This window comes from Chelonoidis abingdonii, chromosome 11 (assembly GCF_003597395.2).
Source record: "Chelonoidis abingdonii isolate Lonesome George chromosome 11, CheloAbing_2.0, whole genome shotgun sequence".
In the NCBI taxonomy this organism is placed as follows: Eukaryota; Metazoa; Chordata; order Testudines; family Testudinidae; genus Chelonoidis; species Chelonoidis abingdonii.
The window spans coordinates 7,046,176-7,073,675 of record NC_133779.1 but is presented as its reverse complement, the minus strand read 5'-3'; the positions used below and the strand labels follow the sequence as shown (position 1 = coordinate 7,073,675).

The 27,500-nt window shown below is 45.9% G+C and overlaps 1 protein-coding gene across 1 annotated transcript in view; it reads left to right on the top strand.

Annotated features, from left to right (window-relative positions):
- PPP1R37 (protein phosphatase 1 regulatory subunit 37) overlaps window positions 1-27,500 on the top strand; it is a 151,458-nt gene that overhangs the window by 91,684 nt on the left and 32,274 nt on the right. Inside the window, exons 6-9 of the mRNA XM_032798027.2 lie at window positions 2,826-2,976; window positions 11,423-11,578; window positions 21,405-21,517; window positions 22,796-22,937. Of these exons, the coding sequence (XP_032653918.1) occupies window positions 2,826-2,976; window positions 11,423-11,578; window positions 21,405-21,517; window positions 22,796-22,937 (562 nt within the window). The remainder of the gene's footprint in view (window positions 1-2,825; window positions 2,977-11,422; window positions 11,579-21,404; window positions 21,518-22,795; window positions 22,938-27,500) is intronic.

The following is a 27,500-nucleotide window of genomic DNA, read 5'->3' as shown; positions in this document are numbered from 1 at the left end:
CTCAACTGCTAGAGGAGGCCTCTCCTCCAACTTGAACTAACCCGTTATCTCTAGCCTGCTCTTGTTGCATAATATTTAGTATAATACACATACACGTCTATAAGGTGCCATGGGACTCTTTGCTGCTTTTACATATCCAGACTAACATGGCTACCCCTCTGATATTTCACTCCAGTTTAACAGTTCACTTTTCTGACCTAAACATGAGTTTATTGAAAATAGATTTTTGTCAAATTCTCTTGTGAGATTACAAGTTTGATTGATAATGGTAACAGTATTGATGTAATAGACATCTGTAAGGCATTTGTGTTGGTAACACATAACATTTTGATGAAAAAACAGAACAATTCAAAATCAGCACGGCACACATTACATGGATTAATATCTGGCTAACTCAGAATTCTCAAAATATAATTATAAACAGGTAATCATCATCTTGGCCCTATTTTGGGGGGCCTGAGACTTCCCAAGCAGCAGCCAATGCAGCTGGCCCAGGGACTGCCTGAGCTGCTCAGGTGGCCCCCGGGCTAGGCACACCGGCCTCTGCAGAGGTCATGGACAGTGACTTCTGTGACCTCCGTGACAAACTGGCAGCCTTACTGATAAAAGTTTACAGTGACACAAGTGTGGGGGAGTGGTAAAACTGAGAAGGACAGGTTGCTGAAACAGAGTGATTTGGATCACTTGATAAGCTGGGTGCAAGCAAATACGTTTATTGATAGAGCTAAATGCAAGGCGGCAAATCAAGGAACCAAGAATGTAGGTCACACTTACAATATGGGGGTCTATACTTTGGAAAGCAGTGACTCTGAAAAAGACTTGAGGGTCATGGTGGATAATCCGAAAAAGAAATTGTGTTCATTTTCCTCAGCCACTGTATAACTACTGTAGGCCCAGTGAAAGAGGTGTCTCCATATTATTCAAGAAATATTACAAGAAACTTCCTCCAATTTTCATACTACAGCTTCTGTTTTTCAGATCAAGCACTACCTTTGGGCCTACTTGCCTTGTAATGTATCTATAAAGGATTTATTAGTTCTAGTGGCTGCTTGCAGACAGCAAAGGTGTAGCATTTACCCTCATTTTGGAATACCTCATACAGGCTTATTTGGATGAGTTAGACTAACTGCTGTACAGCAGTTAACATCTCATTCCTGTAGTCTTCAGCCAGGAACAAGTCCCCTTTCCCCAGTGAAGACTGCTCACTATAGTAGCAGAAGTGAGCTGTTGCATGGTATTTTCCTTCAGATGAATGTATGCAAAGGTTGTTTCCACTGTTCTTCAGATGGTCATATCCATATAGTCATCAGCCTGTCTTGATGAAGTTCCTCTGGCTGCTGGGCTCATGCACAGAGTTCCTCCTCTCAGAGCCATTGACTAACTGAAAATGTCCTGCTCCCAGCGCTGGGCACACCACCTCATCAGGATGCTCTGAAGATTCTCGCTTGAGGTATTCTAGACAAATCTACTCAATCCAAATAGAGTCCTTAGCTCCATCCCAATCTGAAAAGGTTTGTTCTTTTTCTTCAGACTGGCAGGATGTGGTATGATGGCTGGAGATGGATATTCAAAGATTGGTATCATTTTGTTGCTTACCTGAGAATTTCCTTTTTACTTATTTGTAAAGATCTTTCTTTGTAATCTGTTCCCATGATGATCAGGTTTTTCTGTATTTAAAAACAGACCATTACAATCATTATTGCTATGGTAGCCCAATGTCAACATTTATTTTTTTGGTGTCTCTTCTTACCACAAACCTTGCCTAACCTGCAGCTGACAAAGTGCCCCGAAGGCCGCCAGAGGAGGTGAATTCCCTGAGCAAGAGCCATTGACTGAAAATGTCCTGCTACCAGCACTAGATTTTTATCCTAGGAGCCAATGCTCAAATGCCCAGCTTATCTTAGTTGCTCTAATGGAACATGGGTGGATGGAACATGTTTCTTGAGTAACTGGGTCCCAAACCATTGAGGTCTCACAGATGCTTTTCTCTGCCAGCTGGAAGAGGAGCAGGTGACAGCTAAAATACAAACTAGCCTAAAAGGAAAAATGGCTAATTCCTAGAAGATGCATCTGAGTTGTTCTCTGGGAAATTAACAAAAGAAGCAGGAATGTCTGAAATCACTTATTTACTTTGAAAATCTGGAGAGCCATTCTGGCCTCTTCACTTCAGCAAACTCCATCACTTCCCTTTATATTTCCAAGGCATTTCCTCTGAAGCAGTGAAAAGGCACTGTCCACAATCGGCTGAATTGCATAATATGGCACTTGCAGACAATCCACTATTGTTTGAAGTATTAAGTGTTACTGACTAGAGGGGAAACTATCATTCCTATATTTTGTATTTGTTACTGTCAGGCTGAATTCTGGAATGCTGTATGTTTGGGTTTTTTTCAGCTGGTTGGACAGTCGCTAGTAGTTGGATTAACATGTTTGTTGCTGAGATATACATAAATACCCAAATTCTGTTTCATGGGTGAAAAAATAAAAGATGGTCGTATGGTTAAGGCACAGGTCTTAAAGCAGGGAGATTGGTATGCTATTCCCTTCTCTGTTACAGATTCATGATATGATCTTGAGCAAGATATTACGCCTCTGTGCCTTTAGTTTTTTCTCATCTTTAAAACCATGATATGTTACCTAACTAATTTTCCTAGGGACTTCAATAATGTTTGTAAAGTGCTCTAAGGGCAGATCAGGCAAAGCATATGCAGAGGTTGTGCCCAGCTGGCTTGAGTAGAACTTAAATGTGCTTTGAAAGTGTGCAATGGCTACATGTTTTTGTTCTGTTTTGTTTGTCATCTCACCCCTCTGCCTTCCTTTTCCAGACTAACTGTCTACAGTACCTGGATGCTCGGAACACTCCTCTGCTGGATCACTCGGCGCCATTTGTTGCTCGGGCTCTGCGCATCAGCAGCACCCTGGTAGTGTTACACTTGGAGAACGCCGGCCTTTCTGGGCGCCCGCTCATGCTACTAGGTGAATAACCTGGAGAATCTTGTTCACAGGGCATGATCTGTTTCCTGGAGTAATCACATGTGGTTGTCTCTTCTTTGCATCCAAACACCATTTATTTACCTGGATAACTTCTTTGTTTTTAATGCCTTGAAAAGAGAGGACAAACTATTCTACTTCAAGTGATTGTCCAAACTTGTTCCACTGTTGGTGCACATGTTCCCCATGCATGTGAGAACGAATTATTTTGGTCAACAGTGTCCGCTGGCTGTGCAGTCACACATCCCACCCAAGAGTAAAAAGGGCAGAGTAGCCCTAACTTTCCCTCAGTTACTTTTTACCACCCATAGCAGTGAGATGAAACCCCTGCTGTGTCTGCTTATTTGACGCATACTGTGATTTTACCTAGCCTTCTATAGAATATTTAGATAGTGTAGTTAGTACAGGACCTCCACGTCAGCCTTCTGTGAAATTCATTCAGCTCCACGCACAGGGCCACTTAGACAGGCAGAAGTGTGAGGTCTCAATGCATGGATGAGACAGTGGTGTAGGAAGGAGGGTTTTAGATTTATTGGGAACCTTTGAGGGGAAGGAGACGCCCATACAGGGTCCACCTAAACTAAAATAGAACCAGATTGCTGGCATGTAAAATTAAAATACAGCTGTACTTCAAGTAGCCTGCTTCATTGACTCTCGGGCTAGATCACCCTCTTCAAAGAGACATTAAGCTTTCTCAGATAAGCCAGTTGGTACAGCCACAGGTACTTGAAAGGCAGGGGGAAAGATAAGAACATCAACTCCAAGGGCAGAGCAACCATTCCCTGCTGTAATATTTTCACTGTTCCCTGACAAGTCTGTGACTCCATCTGTGTCTTCCTTCACTGATGGCTTTAAGGTATTCCAGGACCTAATGAGATGTGTGTTGGAAGCCTGAGACATAGCTCTGGAAGTGGTTCAAGAGAAGCATCACAAACTCTTGGACATTCTACGTCCTCCTAAACCAAGAAGGCTTGCCATCCACATTAATAAAGGCCTACTAAAGGCTGAAAAAGCTGTCTGGCATCCACCTACATCCATCCAGGTCACGTGATAAAGAGTAGATGGGAGGTACCAAGTCCCTGCTAAGGAATGCAAATATATATATTTTTTATTCACATTGAGCATCAGTTGCTTATATGGTGACAGCAGTTCAGTACTTCGGCCACAAGATGTATTTGTAGGCTAACCTCCCGTTAAGGCTGGCCTTCCTATCAGGCCCACCTCTCAAAATATGACTGTCTAAACTGGGACAGAGTCTCAGTGTATAGACAAATGGCCAAAGGAGCAGCAGGAGAAGTCATCATCTTTCATGGCAAAGAGACCTCTGATTGCCCACACTTGCTATAAGCTGTGCTGATGCATCTGATACAGTGCTCATAATGACCATAGTTTGTAGATGGAAATCAGCATTAGGAAGGTGAAGAGCTATCAATCCATTCAGCCCACAGGAAATACCTCTGATTCCTGGCAGGAGCATCCTACTGCCAATACGGAGTCCTGCCCTTTGTCTGTTTTACAGCATCAAGGATTTTCACCAATAGGTAATAGCTGTTCTCAACCAACTTCTTCATCATCAGACATGGAAAGCCTACTGAGGACTGTTGCGCCAGCTAGTGACTATGGTGATGCACAAGGCAATGTGTAGTGAAGTTCCCAGATGTGGCTCAGTCTTACAAATCTATGAATCTTTGGGGTTGCCCTGTAGGCAGTGCCAGGTCAAGTCACAACATGCACCCCTTTTGAGTGTTGATGGAGAATTTGAGAACGCAATGTGCCGAAGAGTTTTTGTCCATCTTGGTGAAATGGTCAAAGAGTATGCAACGCTGCTTTTGAATATAATCATGGATTGAAGGGAGGCTAGATCTCTGTGAGGTTAAGATATTTTGCACTAAGTCAAACCACATTATGTTCAGGATTTGGCATTGACAGCATGTATGGAATGCCTGCAGCTGCTCCAAGTCTGCCTATATTAGGGGTCCAGGTGTCTGACATCTGTGGCAATACAGGTAATACACAGGTTTGCTAGATCTTGAGCTTTTTGTGTCAACGCAATCAAGTTCTTGCATCCACAAGTGAGACATAGACTTTATGTGGAAGACAGCAGGACCTGGTAATTGAAGAATGTCCAGTTTGCTGTGACTGCTTGAACTCAGCACACTCTACAGTACTCACTGCACTGGGGAGTTCTGGTGGCCCAGTTCTGAATTTGTGGACCATGATCTTCTGCCATGAGACATTCAATCCCGTATTGTGGATGGTGTCTTGGAGATGTTGGTGGATGGGACTGAAATTCTCTGACTTCTCAACAAACAAGAGAATGTTGTTAGTGTAGTCTTGGTCAGCAAACCTTTCGTGATCATCCTTGATTCTGACATGTGGAGTGGCAAGTACTAATATTCAGTCAGCAGCTCAACAGAATAATGCTGGGGTGAGAATTCATTGTTGCTGTGCACCTGGGGTTGTGTAGAAATGCAACCAAAGCCATGAACCAATGTGCACTCTTGCTCCACTATTGTTCTGAAGATCATACACCAGGTTTAGCAGAACATCTAGAATTGAAACCTCTCTCAGTGCAAGCCAAAGTGCTGACCTGTTGACCAAATCAAAATCTAATGTGATGATGATATATGCCACATGAAATGAGTGGTTAAATTTTCAGTACAGCTCATCTAGAAGCCAAAGGGTAAGAACAGTGTCCATTGTCAACTAGTTAAACATGATTGCTGTAAACAGTGATCTCTGGTAAGAAGTGGCTGCCTTCTACCAAGAAGAACGTAAGCAGAGACCTTTCCAGGGACTGATGATAATGAGATTGGACGACAGTTGCCTCGCTCAAGGAGAGATCTTGTGCCCTCGTATGCTCTGATGCCGTCTTTCAGTTCTATAGGTACTTTGCCTGATGCCCACACTTGAGAAGAATTGATGTAGGCCGATGCTTACTGGTTCCAAGGCACCTTTCAGCAACTGGGTCAGAATACCTTCCGGCCCAGCAGCATGTCCATTCTGTAACTTTTGTTTGGTCTTTCACATGTCCACGAGTGATGGAGGATCAGTGTTGTTGCTGGGTCTGCAGCTGTACAGTTTGTCAGGTCACGTAGCTTTGGACAGTCATCAGCAGGTGCACAGTTCAGCACGCTTTTCATAATGTTTTCCATCTGTCCAGGACCTCATCCATTGTTGAGCAGGGAGAGCCATCTAGTTTCATAATGGGGGATGTTAAAAGCCACAAATGTCTGAAGCCAGTTATTCAATGGTGGCATATGATGTAGCATTATGTATACACTCAGGGCAATCTCGGCATCATCTAAGAGGATACTGAGGTTACATATGTTATCCTCAATGGGCTGTGTATATTTCATGGCATCAAGAGGCTCCTCAGATAGACAGTGGACATTGTACTGTTGGTGGATGTCTGGCTTGCGAGGAGGTGGAAGTTGCAGAGAGAGCCTGAGTGACAACTAATCTGTGGTCTTAAGTTTGCTAGTGTTTCTGTGTTGCCAAAGACCTCGTGAGATTTCACTATTGAGCGATATATGACCGTGATGTGATCAGTTTCTTTCATGACATCCATTATTTGAAATCCAGGTCCAGTGATGTTTGTTAAGGTACCTAAACCAGGAGCCCATAACAGACAATCTCTCAGACACACAGTGTCAGAAGTCAAGTGATGTATTCGTTTGGTGAACCCAAACCAAAGGGACCTATTATAGTTTCATATCTACTTCAGTCACCACCTGTCATGGCATTAAAATCTCCAAGCACAAGCACTGGATTTTTGCTACTGATTGGTGATAGAATGCATCCTGTTGCCCAGGTGATGCATTAGCTGACGTCGTGGCCTATGCACCAACAGAAAAGTATTCATAATGATACTGGAGCTGAGCATAGAGTAAGCATGGAAAGTTGGGGTTCTTTTTTATTAAATTGTGTGCTAGATGTTTGTCCAATAAACAGTACTACACCTTGAGTTTGGTGTGCACCACCAAATATGTGTGTGGGGAGGGGAGGGCATGTTGTTTTTCTGTGGTGCCAGCACTTAGTCTTGTAGTGGCTGAGTTCTTTGACAAGAGCTTGTACCCTGTGTCATTAAGTGTTAACACATTCCATGTGGTGACACAGAACGTGCCTCTGAAGGCTGGTTTGGTCATTGTGGCTGTGCATTCACAAATGGGGTTTGGGTTGCTTCTGTCCTATGCATGCAGAACATGCGCCTCCTCCTGGAGTCCGTAATAGTGGAGGTTTTAACCCTGGTGCTGTTGTCGAGGTCTGTTGTGGGTGGTTGCTTTTTTCCCTTCCTTGCTCTGCTCTGCCTCCTTGGGATTGGGGAGATATAGAGGAGTTTTTTATTTTAGGGGACACCAGTTTCCCTTCCCAGGCACTTCTCTGTCAAATGCCATTGGTTTCTGTGGAGGTGGATGACCATTATGAAGATCTAGCTCCCCTTCTGTCCTGTACGGCCCATGCATCCACAGCTGTAGCTCATCCACCTTCATCACCATTGGAACTTGGCCCTTGTCAGCTGAGTTGCCGTTGGCCTTCGCTCATTACCCTTAGCAGAGGCCCTTATCGCATACTATCAACTGGGGCCAGTCAGACTTGAAGCTTGTGTGGGCAGGGTCTACCACACAGTGAAGGAGAGCAACTAGGCTCACCCAGAATCACCAGTGCATGTCTGAGATTTCTAGGACCCATGACCTCGTGCACTCATGTCACATGCATGCGAGAGGTCATCTGCAGGGGTGATTTGAAATCCAGTGTATATATACCTAGCAGATACCACGTGGACATGCTGATCAAGGTCCCAGAAGAAGTTCTCTCCTTTTTAAACTGGTGGAAAGACCCATTCAGATATACAAGGGTGTGCCTGTCTCTGCACTTCTAAATACCAAGACTCTGACAGACACCCACCCTCAGGAATAGGGGGCTCATCCAGATCCCACAAGGCTCTTCTTGGCTGGAGCTGCCTAGCTCTGATAAAGTGGCCCTTTGACAGTCACTTATTTGTATAAAAGATCCTCAAAAATCTTCATTTTCTGAAAGCCCAGTTCTTTCTTAAAGATGGAAAAACTTGTTTTTTGAAAATGATTTTCAATGATCCCTTAGATAAATAAGGGATCGTCATCAGAGGGCTGCTTCTTTGCTGGAGCTGGACAGTTCGAAAAGGAGAAGAGCCTTTAGGGGGGCCCTGAAGGGCTAGTCTTGGGGGTGGTCTACACGGGGGGAGGGTGTCGATCCAAGATACGCAACTTCAGCTACGTGAATAGCGTAGCTGAAGTCGAAGTATCTTAGATCGATTTACCTCAGGTCCTCATGGAGCAGGATCGATGTCTGTGGCTCCCCCGTCAACTCCGCTACCGCTGATCACGCCTGTGGAGTTCCGGAGTCGACGGGGAGCACGTTTGGGGATCGATATATCGCATCTAGATGAGACGCGGTATATCGATCCCCGATAAATCAATCGCTACCCACCGATAGGGCGGGTAGTCTGGACATACCATTGGAGAGTGTGTTGGTAGATTGGAGCTAGGAGCCCTGGGGGGGTGTGCAGCATCAGCTGTGAAGGAGCCCCTCCCTGAAAGCCCCCTCACTTTCCCTTTCCTAGAGGAGCCTCACTAGCAAAGGGCATGGATGGCAAGAAATGCTGGATCAGGGCTGGCAGTTCCACTCTAGGCTAAATGCAAACCTCAGGGGAGGGTAACTGCTAGTTCTAGTCCTGCTGCTGCTGCTCCCCACAGCCGCCAGCTCCCTTTGCTGCTGTTACCAGGAGTTCCCCTCTTTCCCTGCTACTTCTCCCTGCTCTTGTTCCCCCGGGATGGGCTGACGGGCCTGGAGCAGCTTGCGGAATGTAAGCAGGAGCACTGCTGCTGGAACGGCTTCTGTCTCACAGAGGTCATAGGTAGGGTCCCACTAAATTCACAGTCTATTTTGATCAATTTAATGGCCATAGCATTTTAAAATTAGTCAATTTCACAGTATCACATGTTTTCATCTGGAATTTCAAGGTGTTGTAACTGAAGGGTCCCAACCTAAAAGGGGCTTATGGGGAGGGCTGCAAAGCTGTTGTAGAGGGGTCACAAACTGGGGGAGATATGCAGAACTGGGTCTGTTTCCCTTTCCGCCCAAGAGTGGCTGTGCCGGGGCACGAAGTAGTCCTGTCCCTCCCCAGCCCTGCCAGGACTAGCAGCTGCGGCCCCAGGCATGGTAGAATCCCCCAGCTGGGGTGCCCCCAGTTCTACTCCTCCCCTACAATAGCTAGGTTTCAGGAGGGAGATCTGATTTCATGATTCACAATGTGCTGCAGCTTCTCACAGCCATGACCCCATTTGTCTGCTTCACCAAATGTCCCACTGACTCCATGTCAGTCCCTGAAGCCTCTTCTCAGCTCCCCAACCTGTGGGACTCCCCAGTACTGCTGACTCCTTCATGGGCAGGAGGGCTGGGGTGGGAGGATGAGGCAGAAAGAGGGCAATTCTCTAAGCTGGGGCGGTGATGCAGGGAAGGGATTAATCTGCGGCCAGATCCTGTGGTAGTTGGAGTAAATGTTAGTAAAGGAGCCAGGGCCAATGTAGAGGGAGTGCAAGGCGCTATAACTTGCCGGTTCTGTGACTGTTCGTAAACCAGGGAAACTCGGCCAAAAACTGCAGAGTTCAGGCTGCCCGTCCCTGCCGCATACCCTTCCAGAAAGTGCGTGTGTGGGGGAGGGCGGTAAACTTAAGCCTCTGACCCCCAGGAAATGTGGAGTTAAAGGAATGCCTCCTACCCCAGACCACTACCACACCTGCTCCCCATGGAGATTGCCATAGGCACTGGGCATATAGTTGAACCTTTTCTCTCCCTTAAGAGTCTGCCCTTTTCCATGTGTTCAACACAATTCCAAATCCTTGCTTTTATTTCCATGCTCCCCCACCCCTCCCTGTTCTATATCGATCAGAGAACAGTGCAGCAGGTTGCCAGAGCTTGTCCTGCCACCTAAGAGGGCTTGGAGTTGCAGAGCTCAAAGATTCCTGTTCGCTGGCCTGTGCTATGCAGGATGTCAGACTGCAGGCTCACAATGTCCCTTCTGGCCTTGAAATCCATTAACATTTTTAAAACTTAGCCGCTTTCTCCAATCTCCCTCACCCTCTGCTGGCCCCAAGTCTTAGGGAGGGATACAACACTGAGGATTCCCTTAGGAGAACAAAGAAAGGAGGGCAGAATTAAGGTTAGGTGGGATGTCGTGGGAGCCATTTCCTGGGTTTTAAAGGTTTTAAGTTCAGGCCCTTTCAGTGTTCTGGGTGGGGATAAGGCACCACTGGCAGCTGGTTAGTAGTGAATCACTGCTAGGCTGGAGTTAGGCATCTTTGTGGTCACATCAGACCCCAGATAGAGGCATATTGCAGACAGGTAAGCAAAAGATGGCTTTGCAGTTAATAGGCTATTAGTGTAACTTCCCTGCCATATGCAACCCTTTGAACCATGTTCTTACGTCTGTCAGGGACACTTGAGAGAGATTCTTACCTGGGCTGCACGTTCCAAGGCTAAAGTTAATACTCTAGGTCTAGCATTCTGGTTAACAGGGCAGTTGTGATCTTGGTGTGAAATGCAGAATTTAATGGAAAATTAAGTTTTATCTCCTCTGATCTGCTTTGATATTGCTGCTGACTAGCAAGTCCCCCTAGTGCTGGCAGAAGTGTCATTGTCGATTCAGAGCAAGATTGTAGCCTACCCTTGTTCTGGGGGTAAGGAGCCAGCACACTGTGCCTCATGTTGTGCAAGGCTGCCTGCAATAGCAGCCCTGGTAGTTGAGGAGAGCAAGGACTGCTCAGGACTCATTGCACTGCTAGTGTTGTCCTCTACCAAGGTCCTGGTAGTGGATGAATCACTCTCTCTCAGGATTATGCAGTGCCTCTCCCCATCCCACCAACACACACCCCTGGAGACATTTGGCCTGTATCTCCTGCAGCTTCTACTGAGCTTCCTGTAGCTCCACAGTCATGCCTCCCAAACATAGGTTAGCCCCATGACTTTCTTGTCAATCTAAAGCGTTTAGACCACCATACTTGTGTCCTGCTGATGGTTTTTCTGCCTAGTTCATTTATGATATTGAGACTTTGTCTACAGCTGGCTGACATATTATATGAGTAAGAAATTTGTATAAGAGGTTGATGGCACTACGAATGGCCTGTATGGACATGTGTCTTTCTGCATCATCCAGCTGGAATAAGCCTACGATGCCTGGTCTTAATCCCTTCTGTATGGCACACAATGAGCAAGGATAAACATGCAGACCTAAAGCAATAATGAATGAAACCTAAAGTTATGTCTCCTGTGGTTACCTGCTGTTTCAAGGTGTCTTGTGGGTCTACAGACAGGTGCCCTGCTCTCTGTGGTCTTTTGTTCCGTAGCTGTGTTACATTAGCTGAAGTGTAATTCTCTGTTTTTTGCTTTTTAGCAACGGCTCTGAAAATGAACATGAATCTACGGGAACTGTATCTAGCCGATAATAAACTGAATGGATTGCAGGACTCTGCTCAGCTTGGCAACCTGCTGAAATTTAACTGTTACATACACATACTGGACCTGAGGAACAACCACATCCTAGATTCAGGTGGGAGATCCTCCTTAGTCTTCGTACTTCTTTTCTCTGAGAAATTCTGTCAGAGCGAGAACTACATTTTAAATGTTCTCAGCCGAAAATATAACATCTTATTGGATCCCATGTTGCACTCCAACCCAGGTTGGAAAATTTTCCCTTTCAAAGCAAGCTAAGTCTTCATTCCTTTCTCATTCTGAATATTTTTACTTGTCTTTCTTTTAAAGAGTGACTGTTTCCTCCCTCCCACCCCACAACGTAGTGTCTTAATAAAGACAGTGAATGTCTAGTAAATCCTCAGACTTTAAACAATGAATAAATTAATTTGAACTCTTTAGCGTGTGGTGGAATATGGCAAGTTAGGGCCCCAGTCTCCACTTTCTTTAGGAACACAGGGACAGCTGATGCTGCTCTTATCTCTGAGACGCTACTTCTTGGTAAACCACAAAAACCCCATTCAGGAACTGAGCAGCACCAGCTGGTTGGAAGAAAGAGTCCTACCTTTTAAACTGAAATTCTGTCTCTGGCAGTACCATCTCCTCTTTCTACCAGGCAAGGAGGTAGCTTGAGGCAATTTTGAGCAAGAGGACAGTGGCCTAGGGCTGCTGGAACACCTTGACGGAGAGGCAGTAAGAGGCTGGCTTGCTGGAACTCTTTCTGCATTTTTTTGAGGAACCCTGCCCAATACAACAGCAGGCAGCTCCAGCTGTCAAAGGGAAAGTTATGGTGGGGGCTGAACAATTTCCAAATCCGATCTCAAATTGAGAGTTGAAATGAGTTGTTTTTTTTTGTTTTTTTTTTTAAAAAGCAGTTTAAGCATTTTTAAAGAATGATAGCAGTGTAAGACCATGTCTATACTACCCCTTAAGTCGGCAGAACTTACGTCGCTCAGAGGTGTGAAAAAACACCCCTGAGTGACAAGTTTTGCTGGCATAAGCATTGTGCACATGAGCGCTTCTATCAGTGAGAGATGCTCTCCCGCCAACATAGCTACTGCTGCTCATTTAGGTGGTTTTATGTCGATGAGAGCTCTCTCCCATCTGCATAGAGAAGCTACATGAGCAACCTTACAGCAGCATGGCTGTGCCGCTTTAAGCTTGCTAGTGTAGACATGGCCTATGTCTCTCTAAATGCTTAGAGCAACTTAAGCTGCTTAGACCGAGTTAAGGCACCTTAACTCTCTTGAAGGGTCTGATCATGAGGTGTCACATGCCCACAATTCCTGTTGAAGTTAGTAAGAGCTGTGGCTGCTTGACACTTTTCAGGGTAGGGTCCTTAAGGTACCTCACCTCTCCTAGAGATTTCTCAGTGTCTTTTACTCTTACACTTTTTCCTTTTCAAAAGAAAAAAACATCGGTGAAATTAAAAGCAGAAACAAATGTCAATACAAAGTTCAATGTGTTCAGTTCAGTGTAAAGTCAGCCTTTGTGCAGGCCTGTAGTATGTTTGGTTACTATCTTCCCGGTCAGCTGAGGTGCCTATCATAAGTTTGGACACTCAGTCTATTTTATTATTTCTGAGTTAATGCTGTAGAAGTAACCTTAAAGGTCTGAATTTCCTGCCCTGATTCTTGGCATCCTTAACGACATCTGCTGAGAACTCTTCCCCCAATTGGCCTTATTAATATGCTTCAGTTAGCAAACAATATTTGGTAAAGATGTGTGCCATCAGCAGGTATTCTCCATATTACACATGCATTAAGCCTCTTGCCAAAGGTCATATTGGATATCTGTGTCAGCACTGGGATTAGAATCCAGAGCTCCTGTCATAGATGTACATTTTATCCACTGAACACAGGATCCTTCAGGAAACCTACCTGTTTGTAAAGCTATCTGTGGAATGGGGCTAATAATACCTATAGCCAAGGGAGGCCAGGATCTGGTGGCCTCAGTCAAGAGCTGTTGTATTCAAAAGGTTTCAAATCAAAATATTTCCTATTATGGGATGTACAAGTTCCATCTCCAGTTCTTTGTGAATTGCTGGAGTTCGGAATCCCTGAAGTCTAGAGCTTGTTCTTTGTAGCTTCGATTTAATTAGTTTTAGTTGCATGTCATTACGGAGTTGCTGGGTGTGACCATGGGACTGCACTCCAACTGTTAAGATGAAGGAATTATAGGCTTACATCTTTCTGTAGCTAATGTAAGCATGCAATATATTTTTGCTGAACAGATTTTCCAAAGCGTGGGAGTGGAATAAGACAGACAGCTTCAGGTTTCACAATAGAAAAATAATAGCCTTGTGATATTTTTTTCCCCCCAGACCCATGTATCTGAACACTGCCTTAGGGTATGTCTACACTACAGGATAATTCTGATTTTACAGAAACTAGTTTTTTAAAACAGATTGTGTAAAGTCGAGTGCACGCGGCCACACTAAGCACATTAATTCGGTGGTGTGCGTCCATGTACCGAGGCTAGCGTCGATTTCTGGAGCATTGCATTGTGGGTAGCTATCCCATAGTTCCCGCAGTATCCCCCGCCCATTGGAATTCTGGGCTGAGATCCAATGCATATGGTGCAAAAACAGTGTCGCAGGTGATCTGGGTAAATTCGTCACATCAATCTTCTCTGCGAAAGCAAGCAGACAGTATTAGGCTCCTTTTCCCGATTGCCTGCATGGATGCCATAGATGGCAACCAGGAGCCGTTTAGCTTTTGTCACTGCACTGAGTGTATCTGAATGCTGCTGACAGACGGGTACTGCAAGTGCTAACAGCGCATTCATAGCAGAGACAGTTTCCACCTATTGCGATTGTTCGTATTTTGTGAAATTGCGATGTCCGTTACCAGTCTTTGTACATACTGCTGCCTTGGAAATTTGGCGATGATGTTTACGCATCTTTTGTACCGATCTGCTGCGCGTCATGGGTTGCTCTGCTGGCCTCGTGAGTTGTCAGGGGCGCAAGGAAAAATGTAGAATGACTTCCAGGTCATTTCTTCTTGTTTTGTCTAAATAGTCAGCTCCTGCTAGAATATGGGCAAGTGTTACTAGAGAACCAGAGAGCCAGCGTCTGGTTCGAGAGCCCCAGAGATCCCGCAGAATGATGATTGCATGCATTCTAGGGGGTCCCTTGAACAATCCCACCAGTTGCCCTTCATCCTCACACCTTGCTGGGCTACCGTGGCAGTATCCCCATATTGTTGTGATGAAATAATAAATGAATGCAGGAATTAAGAACACTGACTTTTGTAGGTAGATAAATGAGGCGGAGGCAGCCTCCAGCTTGCTCTGATAGTAACGACAGACAGATCTTCTTGATGAAGGTGGGTGGGAAGAGAGCTCAGTCCATCCCCTGCTATGATGAGGATGGTTATAGCTGATTGCACGATCTGCTATCCAGGAGACAAAGCTTAAAGAAGAGAATGACAGGAGTCATTTCCATTTTTGCCAAGGCGCCATGGCCAACCTACCGAGGCAAGCCAGGAGCACTCATGGGAATGATAGGACGGTTTTATACCTTTGCGTCTGCATCAGGAAAGGAAGGGAGGGATGCTGCTGATTCAAGCATGCAGCCACGTCTACCAGCAATGCAGTAGACATACGTGACAGTGGGGAAAACAAGGCGGAAATGATTTTTTCCCTTTTCTTTCACGGAGAGCGGGGTAAATTGATGAACATATATCCTGAAACTAGGACAGTTTTTTGCCCTCTAGGCAATGGGACTCAGCAAAATGAATACTTTTTCGAGACTGCGGGGACTCGTGGATAGCTGGAGTCTCAGTCCCCAGCTCCACCCATCCATGAGCGTCATCTCTGAACTTCTTGTGCTTTCCGTACGCTTGTCAGAGCACGAGAAGTCCTGCTATGGCTCTGTCTTATCATAAGCTGGAGAATTTTTTTTCAAATGACTTGCTTTCGTCTTCTGGAACAGGAAGCTCTGATAGAAAGATTTTGGTCTCCGCTAAAGGATAAGATCCAGTATTCCGTACATGGTCAGCTGATCGCGGCGCATGCGGCAAACAGGAATGAAATTCAAAGTTGCGAGGCATTTATTCAGTCTACTGCAGTGATAGTAATTGCTTGTGTAGGCGGTCACAATGATGCACTGTGGATAGCCCGGACCATAGCGCGATTGCGGCCACACTAACCCTAATCTGGCATGGCAATATCGATTTCAGCGCTACTCCCCTCGTCGGAGAGGAGTACAGATATCGGTATTAAGAGTCCTTTATATCGAAATAAAGGGCTTCATTGAGTGGACGGGTGCAGGGTTAATTCAGTTTAACGCTGTTAAATTCGGTATAAACGCGTAGTGTAGACCAGGCCTTAGTGTAGGAACGTCCCAACTTCTACACATGTACATTTGAACACACAGTTGTGAATCTTATCAGTATTTCTGGAGAAAAACAAACGTTTCATAGTTAGACAGGGAAGCCAGGATACCAGTTTATCAGCAGCAAATCCATCTATCCTCTAAAATTCTTCTGCCAGTGTTTGTCCACATGGATTCTGCTCTTGGTGCACAGTGTCTCCTGTGTGAGATCAGACTGTTTTGGCCAGCAGCATTTACTGGGGCTGTACCTGGGCCCTAGATGTCCTCCTGCGCCCTGCCCTTGCCGTTTGAGAATACGAAGAACAGAGGGGGCCCAACCATCCTTCAGTTCCTTCTTACCACCTGTGACAGCAAGACACAACCCCTGCAGGGTCTCCCCCCTTCTCTGTGCATTGCACTAGTTTAGATTGGAATGGTTGTTAAGTCGTCTTAGCTGTTGACAGCGCACACGCAAATCTTTGTTTTAGTCAGGTTCTAGTTTTTGACTAAATACACATCCTAGTCTCTGCATACAGGGGCTCTAGCAAAGTGGCAGAAACAAAACTTGGGATTTAAAACCTGTCCCTTATGTGAAGCTTCAGTGCCACATAACAATGAGCAGTCTGCCTACTATGTTTCAGAGAAGAACATATTCCTGAGCAGTGTGTACCATATGTCAGTTCTTCTCTAAGCAAACTCAGAAAGGTAGAAAAGCCTGCTTAAAATTGTTCCTGTTGAAGCACTGTAGGTAAACCATCTTGGACACTGAAAGGAAGGACAGAAAGATTTCTGTCTTCCGGTCACCCTCTCTCTGAGCGCCCTGGTAAGCTGAGATTCCACCCTGAGTTCCTGGACTACATCGATGAAGAGGCCCCAGTTGTCTGCCTCCATTCCAGCTCCTATGACCTCTGACTGGACAAGGGAAGAGCATCACCAATGTAGAATAGGGGTATAGGTCACCCTACACAAGACTTATAAGTGACTTCTCTTTAGCTCAACAGCTGAGAGGCAGCAAGTGGCCTGAGAAGGGTTCATCTGGTGCCCCAGTACTGACTGTTAGAGAATGGTGGCAGTACCCTCTAAACCTGTGGGCCATGTGTCTTTTGGCACAGATCCTGCGGTACCTGGTGTTTCTGCACCAGCAACCTCAAAACAGTGTTCTTGGTACCTAATGTGTCATTGAGGATATATATGGTACAGAGTGGTTTGCTGGTGGGCACAGAACAAGCGTTTCCTTTTCTTAAGAAGCTGAGGCTGATAAATAAGCTGTCTGCTACCAAATCATCAGTATGACAGGTCAAGGTGGTATCTCCAGTGCAGATTTTGCCCCCTGCCCAGTCAGGACGATGCCTCCACTGGAAAAGGTGTACTCCTTTTGTTCATCCCCATGGGGCATGTAGGCACTCCTCCTTCCCTTCACACTTTCCTTCCCCTCCTTGGGTAAAACAGGGTGGGTCAGGAAGAGACTCTGGGGAGGGATCTGTAAGGGACATCAAGAAATGACGTAGGGCTCATAGGGAACATCCTTCCTGGGACCTGCCTCCCCTTATCTCCTACCCGAATGCCATACTCATATTATCCTGCTGGATACTCTGGGGTGTGCAGCTGTATTCAAGCAAGTTTTCATCATCGGCCCCCTCTAAGATTAGGTCTAAACCTGTGTGGCCAGGTCAGCTAGTGAAGCTTTGGATCCTGGAAAGGTAGAAGAAAGGTGCCTCCTATTGGTCGTCTCAGGGACTTAGCTTCCAGCCTCCGGAGTGTCCTCTGTCAGCCAGTGTCTCGCTTTGCTGCTGGCCCCCGTGTTCCTCCCGGACCCTGGGCGACCCTTTCACTAGGTGCTGCCCCCTGGCAGTATCCCCACTGTTTCTCCGGGGAACCCCCACCCACTACCCCCACCTCACCTCAGTCGTAGGCAACTGCCAGTACCAGATCGCCCCCGCACACCGAGATAGACTGCAGTATAAGCCACTCATCATAGGCAAGGTTGGGTCTGGACCTGCTGCCTCTACCCAGGACTTGTCTTAGGCCCGCAGCTAGGCCTGCAGCCTGGGGGTTTTCCAGGCTGGAGCTCCCCAGTTCCTCTAGCCTTCCCCGAATCCTTCTGCACTCCCAGTACCCTGCTCAGCTCTCTAGCAGTCAGGCCCTTCTCTCTCTAAAAGCAGAGAGAGACTGTTTGGGCTTCTGGTTTGCAGCCTCTTATAGGGACCAGCTGGGCCGGATTGGGACATGGCCCCAGCTGTTACGCCCTTCCCCAGTCAGCCCAGGCTTTGCTTCACATCCTCAGCCCTCTCCTAGGGCTGGCTTTAACCCTTCCAGGGCTGGAGCGGGTGACCACCCCGCTACAGGAAGTGACTGTGAACATCATATACAAGGGGGAAAACTACTTGTCCCCACTGCAATCTCTTTATTCTCGCCCAACAATCCTTCTATGCTGCTTTCAGTCAGTGCCTTCAGGGCGTTCCAGGACCTTGTCAAGTGCATGGCAGAGACTCTAGATACACCCCTGAAAGTAGTGCAGAGGTCTCTTAGGCTGCAAGATGTCCATGAGTTTTTCATGAATGGCAGGCTTACCATGACTATAAATGAGAGGCTGTTGGAGCTTGCAGAAGACCTATGGAGCATGTCAGCCTGCATCCCAATCACATCCAAGTGAGCTGACAGACGCTGTTCCAAGGGATTTGAGTACTAGGGTTGCTTCTGGTATTGGCAGTCCAAGGGAAGTTGAAACATCAGATCCTAAGAGAGCAGACCTTTTCAGTGCAAAGTATATTCATCTGCCAGCCTCCATCTGCACGTGTTTTATTACCAAGCAGAAGCGAAACAAACTGTCTCAATATGTGGATGGGGTATCCCAGAAATAGCAAGAGGAGATAAAGACCCTTGTGTCTGATAGTCCACACATCCCCTATAGGCTGTGCTGGATGCACACCTTGGCTGCCTTGGTGGCTGTGAGAAGATCTTCCTAGCTTCAATCATCACAAATTCCCAATAGAGGATCTTCCTTTTTAGGTCAATGAGATTTAATTGAAAGATAGGTGGGGCCTTTGATTCCTTCAAGGACTCTAGGACTACTCGGTGCTCCCTGGGCCCCCATATTCCAGGCCCAAGGACCAAGTAAGTGAGACCACAGGCTTTCTTCAGGCAGCATTCCTCTGCCCAACACTGTTACCAACCTCAAAGACCTTGGAGTTTCAGAGAAAGAGGTAGATGTTCTAGTGAGGCAGACATTCTCTGCCTCTTCCTCTGTTAATGCACAATATGTATCTTTCAGTAGGCAGCAGGCTTGGCCTGTTGCTGGTGTCAAGAGCCTGGTAGAACCTCCAGAGGGAGCTCTTCTCTTCCTAGCCCTCCACCTTTCAGCCCATAAGGTCTGTCTAGAATCAATATGTGCACATCACCATCCTATCCAGGGCCTTGCTCTTTTCCCATTATACAACGGTAAGGTTTCTTTAAAGGCCTTATTCATGGTTTTACCTTGCAGTCGAGAAGCCTCTTGCAACCGTCAGTGTAGTATTAGCAGGGATGAGCACTTGACAACCTGTTCTTATACAGTTTATTTCTGGAGACTGCCTTTCTGGTAGCCATTCCATCAGCTCAAAGAGTAGGGGAGAGCTGGACCTTTGTGGTGGGTCCCATTTATGCAGTGTTTCATAAGAACAGGGTCATTCTCAGGCCTCATCTCAACTTCTTGCAGTTGTTTTGAGTTCCATGTGAATCATTTGATTCATCTCCTAGTTTTCTTCCCCAAGCTTGACTCGACTTCTGGGGAGACTAAACTTCACACCCTTGACAGGACAGAACATTCAGAAACCCACCCCAATTGTTGTGGTCTTTGCAGTAACTCATTTCCTCTTCAAAATTATCTGAGTAGGTTTCTGGCTGTATATAAGGACACGTTATGAGTAGGGCTGTAAGAAAATCATGGGCCACAATTTTTGCTGTGGAAACTGCAACAGTCTCAACTTTTTGGCAACACCACTCACTGTAATTTGGCCCGGGTGTCTCTCAATCATGATAGACCAATGACTAGGTCACACTGTAGTGAGAGGCATTGTGAGCTGGGGTGGCGGTGTCAAAGGAGGATGAGGCTGGGGACCCAGGCAGCTCAAGGCTAGCCTCTCTAGAGGGCTCACCCATAGGTGGCGCGGGTATTTAGGGCTAGAGAGGGCTCAACCCTCTGAAATTTGAGCCACCCCAGTGCCAGTATGCAAAGCCTTGGCAGGCAGAGCTTGGTGCTGAGATGCCTGGCTGCCGAGCAGCAGGATGGGCAAGGAGAGTCCCTGGAGCCCAGTTGTGAGGTGAGTCCAGGTGAGGTGACTTTGATGCAGTGGTGGTGAGCCTGTCCCTCCCCAGTGTTTTCAAGCAGAGCTGGGGCTGGTGGCATGAGAGGGGGAGTGAGGGGAGTGAGACAGTGGGAGGAGAAGAAAGGGGAAACGGGGCTGTGGAGGAAGGAGCCAGATATAGGCGCAGCCAGCTGCACTCACTGACATTACCATACAGCTCCCTGTGCTCCCAGTCCCCCACTTAACCGCCTGCCATAGGTGCCTAAACCCATCTACCCCCTTGGTACCACATCCCCCAGCAAATACATCCCACTCACCCCCCAAATAAACCCAAACCCCACAAAACCTCCTCTCCCCACAGGCTCCTCCCCACCATACCAACCCACCTCCCCCAGATAAAGCCATCCCTGTCGCACAGCCCCCCAAATAAACGCTCCCATAAAACATCACCCTGCCAAAACACTTCTCCAACCCTCCTCCCCTTCATGGCCCAATCCCCACCTCCAAACACTCCCCCACCATGGCTCACCTTTTCCTCCATCATGGGCAGGCTCTAGTGAATGGCCCCAGGCAGAGGCTGGAGCTTGTGCCTCCTGCAAGGTGTGAGGCTTGGGGAGAGAGCCCTGCTGGTGTTCCCCACCCTCTCCCCCCAGCCTCTAGGATTCTCTGAGTTGGGGCTTGCTTTAGGGTGCCCATGCTTTTCCCCCACCCCCCGTGAATTGGAGGAATTGTGGCGGGGGGTATCGAGCCCTTGCTGGATGGTAAAAGACATACTGTTAATGAAGAAATTGGTGATTTTGTATCTTTTATAAAGCTATACCAAAAATGTTCTCTACTGTACTTACATTCTGCTCTGTCCGAATATCAGTCACAACCTATTTTAAAAACATACTATTTAAATTAATACATGATAATCAGAATTTGGCTTTTGGATGTCTCCGTTTAAGTAATTTCTCTCTCTCATGAGAGGATAAAGATTTTATTTTTTTTAATAATTCTGTATTGAGAGAAATTTTCATTGTTTCCACCTTGCTCCTTAAAATGAATGAGACATGTCTGCAGGCTGTTGCCTGTAACGTTCTTCTGATCCAGCACAGCATGTGAAGTTCTATTTTGTGGTTTACTGACTGCCACATTCAAAGCCTGTGCAAAAGAAGGGATTAGATAAGACAAGAAGAGTGCTGTTAAAGCCTACAGTATCTGCGTGTTCACATCAGACTGTGCTGGCCTCATGACTATTGAAGTGCTGACATGTGAAATGCTGAAAGCAACCGTATAAATCTGCTCTAACTGATACTGTTTTATAGGCTTGGCGTACATCTGTGAGGGCCTAAAGGAGCAACGGAAAGGGCTGATCACTCTGGTTTTGTGGAATAACCAGCTGACTCACACTGGCATGGCTTATATGGGGATGACACTGGTGAGTAGATTTCAGGGGGAGAAGATGAATAGCTTTTGAGTGATCCTCCTTTAGAGAGTAGTTTGAGATCTAAACTGGGAGCCTATGGAGAGGAGAGGCAGATACAAACGGTCCAGTTTGCTTTTCTTATAGATGTGTGTTCTAGAGCCAGGCATAATTTGTTCTCCAGTAACTCAATCAAGCCATTGACAACGTACTCTTGCAGAGTGGGTGGATGCAATGTTCTCGCGCAACTGCACAAAGTGCATTTCTATTGCATAGAAATGAAGAGAATTAATGCAGCATATTGGAGGGGTCAGGGTAAGCAGTCTGTCAGAGGAAAAGGACATCTGTCAGGCTGGAGAGGCAGCATTTGCAAGGGATCCAGGAATACAAGGAGAATGAAAAACAGGACGTGTTACAGTAAAAGGCAGGATGAGAGAGCACTATTTAGCTGCTATATGTCCCCCGCTATTCACCCCAACCCTATTGGTATGTTCTCCTTAGTAGCAGCAGGCCTAGCTCTTCCTGCTCTGAGCCCCACCTTTTCGCTTTCTCTTTCCTTCCTGCCTGGGTTGTCTTTTCTTATGTTTTCTCTCTGCTAGTAATTTCTCTCATTTTTCCTTCTCCTTTGATTGTCCTTCCTGTCTTTCTGCTTCCTTCTCTCCTACCATCTTCCCTCACTCCTCTGCCACCCTTTTTGACTCTCCTTTCTACCCACTCCTCACAGTGGAGATCCAGTGCCCACCTCTGATGCAGGGAAGGTGAGAACTGCGGCTTTCAGCCTAGGCTGGGTCAGTAGCCATCAGCAGGTAGTTGTGGTGTGGCTAAGTTACCTTGTAGATTTCCCATGGCAGCACAGCCCTAGACAGTACACGCTGGAAGAGCAGGCTCTAGCACTAATGCAGAGGATGTAGGTAGGCGAGGGGGAGTCAGCCCGTGACAGGCTGAAGGAGTGGATTGGTTGCTGAGGCACATGTGCTCTCTACCAAGCCAATGTCAATTTCACCAGCTCAGTAACCAAGGGCTCCTTTGCTCTGTGGGGACTGAAAAATAAAAAACCTGGACAAAACAGTAATGTCTGTAAAACTAGCAGCCCTGGAAATCAGTGGTATTCCGTATGCTCAGGAATACAGGGCCTCCCTAAGAAATTCCCATTTTTGACTTGGAAGGCCTAAGAGAGTCAGTTATTTCGCTGTGGTTGGTAGGTGTTGATGGGGGTGAGGGTCATGACTCTTTTGCACTGACATTTGATTGTAATGTGCCTCTTTCATCTTATTTTTCTGCTTGTATCCACAGCCTCATACGCAGAGTTTGGAAACCCTGAACCTTGGTCACAATTCCATTGGGAATGAAGGTGTTCGTAATCTGAAGAACGGACTCATTGGAAACCGCTCTGTGCTCCGATTAGGCTTGGCTTCTACTAAACTAACGTGCGAGGGTAAAACAGACTTTCTGTATCTTGAGGGGTTGTTATTTTCACGATTAGCAATCATTGAAACCCCCAACACTTCTGTCATTACTGAGAATGCAGTTAACAATGACAATTAATGGAATAATGTCGCTCTTGTGATATCCTAGGATCATAGAAGATTAGGGTTGGACGAGACCTCAGGAGGTCTCGTCCAACCCCTTGCTCAAAGCAGGACCACCCCAACTAAATCATCCCAGCCAGGGCTTTGTCAAGCCACGCCTTAAAAACCTCTAAGGATGAAGATTCCACCACCTTCCTAGTGTTTCCTAATATCTGACGTAGACTTCCCCCATTGCAACTTGAGACCATTGCTTCTTGTTCTGTCATCTGCCACCACTGAGAACAGCCAAACTCCATTGTCTTTGGAACCCCCCTTCAGGTAACTGAAGACTGCTATCAAATCCCTCACTCTTCTCTTCTGCAGACTAAACCCAGTTCCCTCAGCCTCTCCTTGTAAATCATGTGCCCCAGCTCCCTAATAATTTTTGTTTCCCTCCACTGGACTCTTTTTCCAATTTGTTCACATCCTTTCTGTAGTGGGGGGCCCAAAACTGGGCACATTACTCCAGCTGTGGCCTTACCAGTGCCGAATAGAGGGGCATAATCGCTTCCCTGAATCTGCTGGCAATGCTCCTACTAAAGTAGCCCAATATGCCATTAGCCTTCTTGGCCATAAGGGCACACTGCTGACTCGTATCCAGCTTCTTGTCCACTGTAATTCCTGGGTCCTTTTCTGCAGAACTGCCGCCTAGCCAGTTGGTCCCCAGCCGGTAGCAGTGCATGGGATTCTTCCTTCCTAAATTCAGGACTCTGCACTTGTCCTTGTTGAACCTCATCAGATTTCTTTTGTGATCCATTGTAACCCCCAAATCCTTCTGAGCTGTACAGACACCAAGCCGGTTATTCCCCATTTTGTAGTTGTGCATCTGATGTTTTCCTTCCTAAATATAATACTTTATGAGAACATTAAAATGGCCATACTGTGAGACCAGTGGTCCATCTAGCCCAAGGGTTCTCAAACTTTTGTACTTGTGACCCCTTTCACATACCAAGCCTCTGAGTGTGATCCCCTCCTTATACATTAAAAACACTCTTTTTATGTATTTAACACTATTATAAATGCTGGTGGCAAAGCAGGCTTTGGGGTGGAGGCTGAGAGCTCGCGACCCCTCATGTAATAACCATGGGACCCCCTGTTTGAGAACCCCTGAATTCTAGCCCAGTATCCTCTCTCTGATAGTGGCCAGGGCCAGATGCTTCAGGGGGCATGAACAGAACATGGCAAATTCAAGTGGTCCATCCCTTGTCATCCAGTATCAGCTTCGGGCTGTTAGAGGTTGAGGGACACCTGGAGCATGGGACTGCTTCCCTGACCATCTCTGCTAATAGCCATTGATGGACCTGTCCTCCGTGAACTTACCTACTTCTTTTTTGAACACAGTTATAGTTTTGGCCTTCACAACATCCCCAGACAATGAGTTCTCATGCTGACTCTGAGTCGTGGGAAGAAATACTTCCTTATGTTTGTTTTAAACCTGCTGCCTATTAATTTCATTGGGTGACCCTTAATTTAAATGACACTTCCCTATTAACTTTCTCCACACTAGTCATGATTTTATAAACCTCTGCCATATCCCCCCTTCATCATCTCTTTTGTAAACTGAACAGTCCCAGTCTTTTTAATCTCTCCTCATACAAAAGTTGTTCCATGCCCCTCGTCGATTTTTGTTGCCCTTCTCTGCACCTTTTTCAGTTTTGAAATATCTTTATTGAGATAGCGTGACTGGAACTATGTATGCAGTATTCAAGGTGTGGGTGTATCAGGTACTGGCATGATATTTTGTTTTACTATCTATCCCTTTCCTCATGGTTCCCTAATACTGTTGGCTTTTGGGGCTTCAACTGCACATTGATCGGATAATTTTCAGAGAACTGTCAACAATGATTCCATGACACTTTTTTTGAATGGTAGCAGCCAATTTAGATCCCACCATTTTGAATATACAATTGGGAATATTTTTTCCATTGTGAATTACTTTGCACTTACCAATATTGAGTTTTATGTGTCCTTTTGTCACCTAGTCTGGTGAGATGCCTTTGTAACTCTTCACAGTCTGCTTTGGACTTAACTATCCTGAGTAATTTTGTGTGTGTGCAGATTTTGCCACCTCACTGTTCACCCCGCTTTGCATTGGTCTTTACAGAATTTCACCTTGTTGATTTCAGACCAGTTCTCCTATTTGTCAAGTTTGTTGAATTCTCATCCTGTCCCGCAAAGTCCTTGAAACCCCTCTCTGCTTGATGTCATCCACAGATTTTATAAGCATCCTCTTCACTCCATTGTCTAAATAATTAATGAGAATTTTGAATAGTACTAGACCCAGGTGTGACGAAGTGGGGATTTTTCCTTATATGCTAGCAATGCCGCTTCCATCTCCTCTTCCTGGCTGATGGTCTGTAGTAGATCCTCTGCAAAGATGTCACTCTTATTTTTTCCCCTTTTTATCTTTACCCAGAGACTTTCAGTTGTTCTGCCTTTTCACCTCCTGTGCAAGTGTATCTATTCTTGATGTATGTATTGTACAAGTTCCCCATTCACCATAAAGTCTTTCGACCAAGCTAGGAGCTGAAGCTTTATGAGTGGAGAAAACCAGAAAAAAACTTTCTTTGGATTGGAGGGGACTTTTTCAGGCATGCTGTGTACCCAAATGCAACGTTTTGTCTTTGCTAGTCACTTTAAAAAAAACCCTTGGTTTCAAGTGCTCAAAAATTTCCTAATTCTTTTGTACTGGTCTGTGAATATTGGAGATTTTTTTGGAAATTTGACCGAAGTCCTTCCGGTCATGTGTAAAGTAGGAGAGTATGGGGGGAAATACAGTATTTCAACTGTAAAAAAAGTGTGTTTTTAGTTGAGAGGATAGAACAAAATTTCCTGAATTCCTTTGACCTTGAAATTTGGCAGGTATATCTTCCTTGAGGTGTAGTGCTTGTTTTGCTAATAACACTAAAGAATATTAATTTGCACATACAATCTGAAGGTCCATTAATTTTAAAATACAGTGTTAACACTGGATGCATTAGACTATCATCTTGAACTAATTGATTGCATAGTGGGATTCCTAGTTTTTAAATTGCTGCAGCCCAGGCAGCAGTTCTTTGAGCCAAACAAATGTGTTGGGAAATCCGAGAAATCTGGCAAAAGGGGCTGCAAGAGCTCCCTGGTAGGGGAAGCACTGTGTTGGCTGAAGGGAATGAGTATGAGCCTGGGACCTAGGAGGTCCTCAGTTCCATTTACCCTCCTTCACCGAATCGCCTTAATTTTCTGGACATTACAACCTTTAGGTGAAGCCTCTCATCGACTTCTTGGAGAATGTCTTGTGCATAGTGCCCCACCAATACATTGTTTTCTCTCTCTGTACCTTAGTCAATCAGATGGGGCTATTAGCACTGCGCTTCAGTGATGCTCTTGGCTAAAATTATGTAACTTGAACTGGTGTCCTCAAATTACCTTAATTAGTCCCTATTGGAGGCCTCAGATTTTTTTGGATTTTTCTTTGGACTCTCTTGCACCCCTTTTAACCTCACTGCTCCCCCCTTCCCTCCTCATTAACAATTATCCTCTTCCATGGAATTTCTGGAGTTGTTTCCTCCTGCAGGATGGCCACGCAGCACTTGAGGATTTCTACAAGAGAGGTGGCGATAGCTTCTTCACACCAAATATTGAGATGGCAAATAAGGGGGGCTGTTAAAACAACTCACAAATAAACCTTTTGATTCCAATAAAACCGATGGTCTGACCACAAGAGATAACTCTTCATATCAACCTCTTGGAGTTCAGAATGGTCAGAAATGGCTGTCTTCATTTCCTTCATCTCATCAAACACAGATCCATCAGTCAGGACAGACAATGTGGCCTGCATGAATCAATTGGCAAGGAGAGGCAAGTTTGTGCCGAAACTATACATTTGTGGAATTGGTGCATAAAGCATCACAGGAGGATCTCAGCAATGTATCTGCCCAGCATACAGAATACCACAGCCAACACACCCTGCAGGTGTTGTCCCAAGAATACACGTGAGAGTTTGATTCTTGGGTTCTACTTGGAAAATTTCAGACTTGAGGGTTTTCCAGAAGTGGATCTTTCTACCACACCCACAAACAAAAAATGCTATTATTTTGTCCAAGGGGGGTGGGTGTGTGTGTGTGTGTGTGTGTGTTTAGGTTGCAATTCACTGGGGGATACCTTCCTGTTGAGTTGGATGGACAGACTGTTGTAGTAGGAAGAGAGCCTGAGACATAAGCCCTTGTATCAAAGGCCTGGTATGAGGCAGGACCTGCTCACAGGATCTGACAAGAACAGAGCTGATATTGCAGAAATGCACATTCCTAAGAAGTGCTAGGCACAGAGTACTTAAGCAAACGCATCTCAATATCAAGTGGTACCAGAACATCCCAATATCAAGGATGGTACAAAAACATTCCCTAAGGATAACAGGAACACACTGACGCCTCCTGAAAGATAAGGTCAGG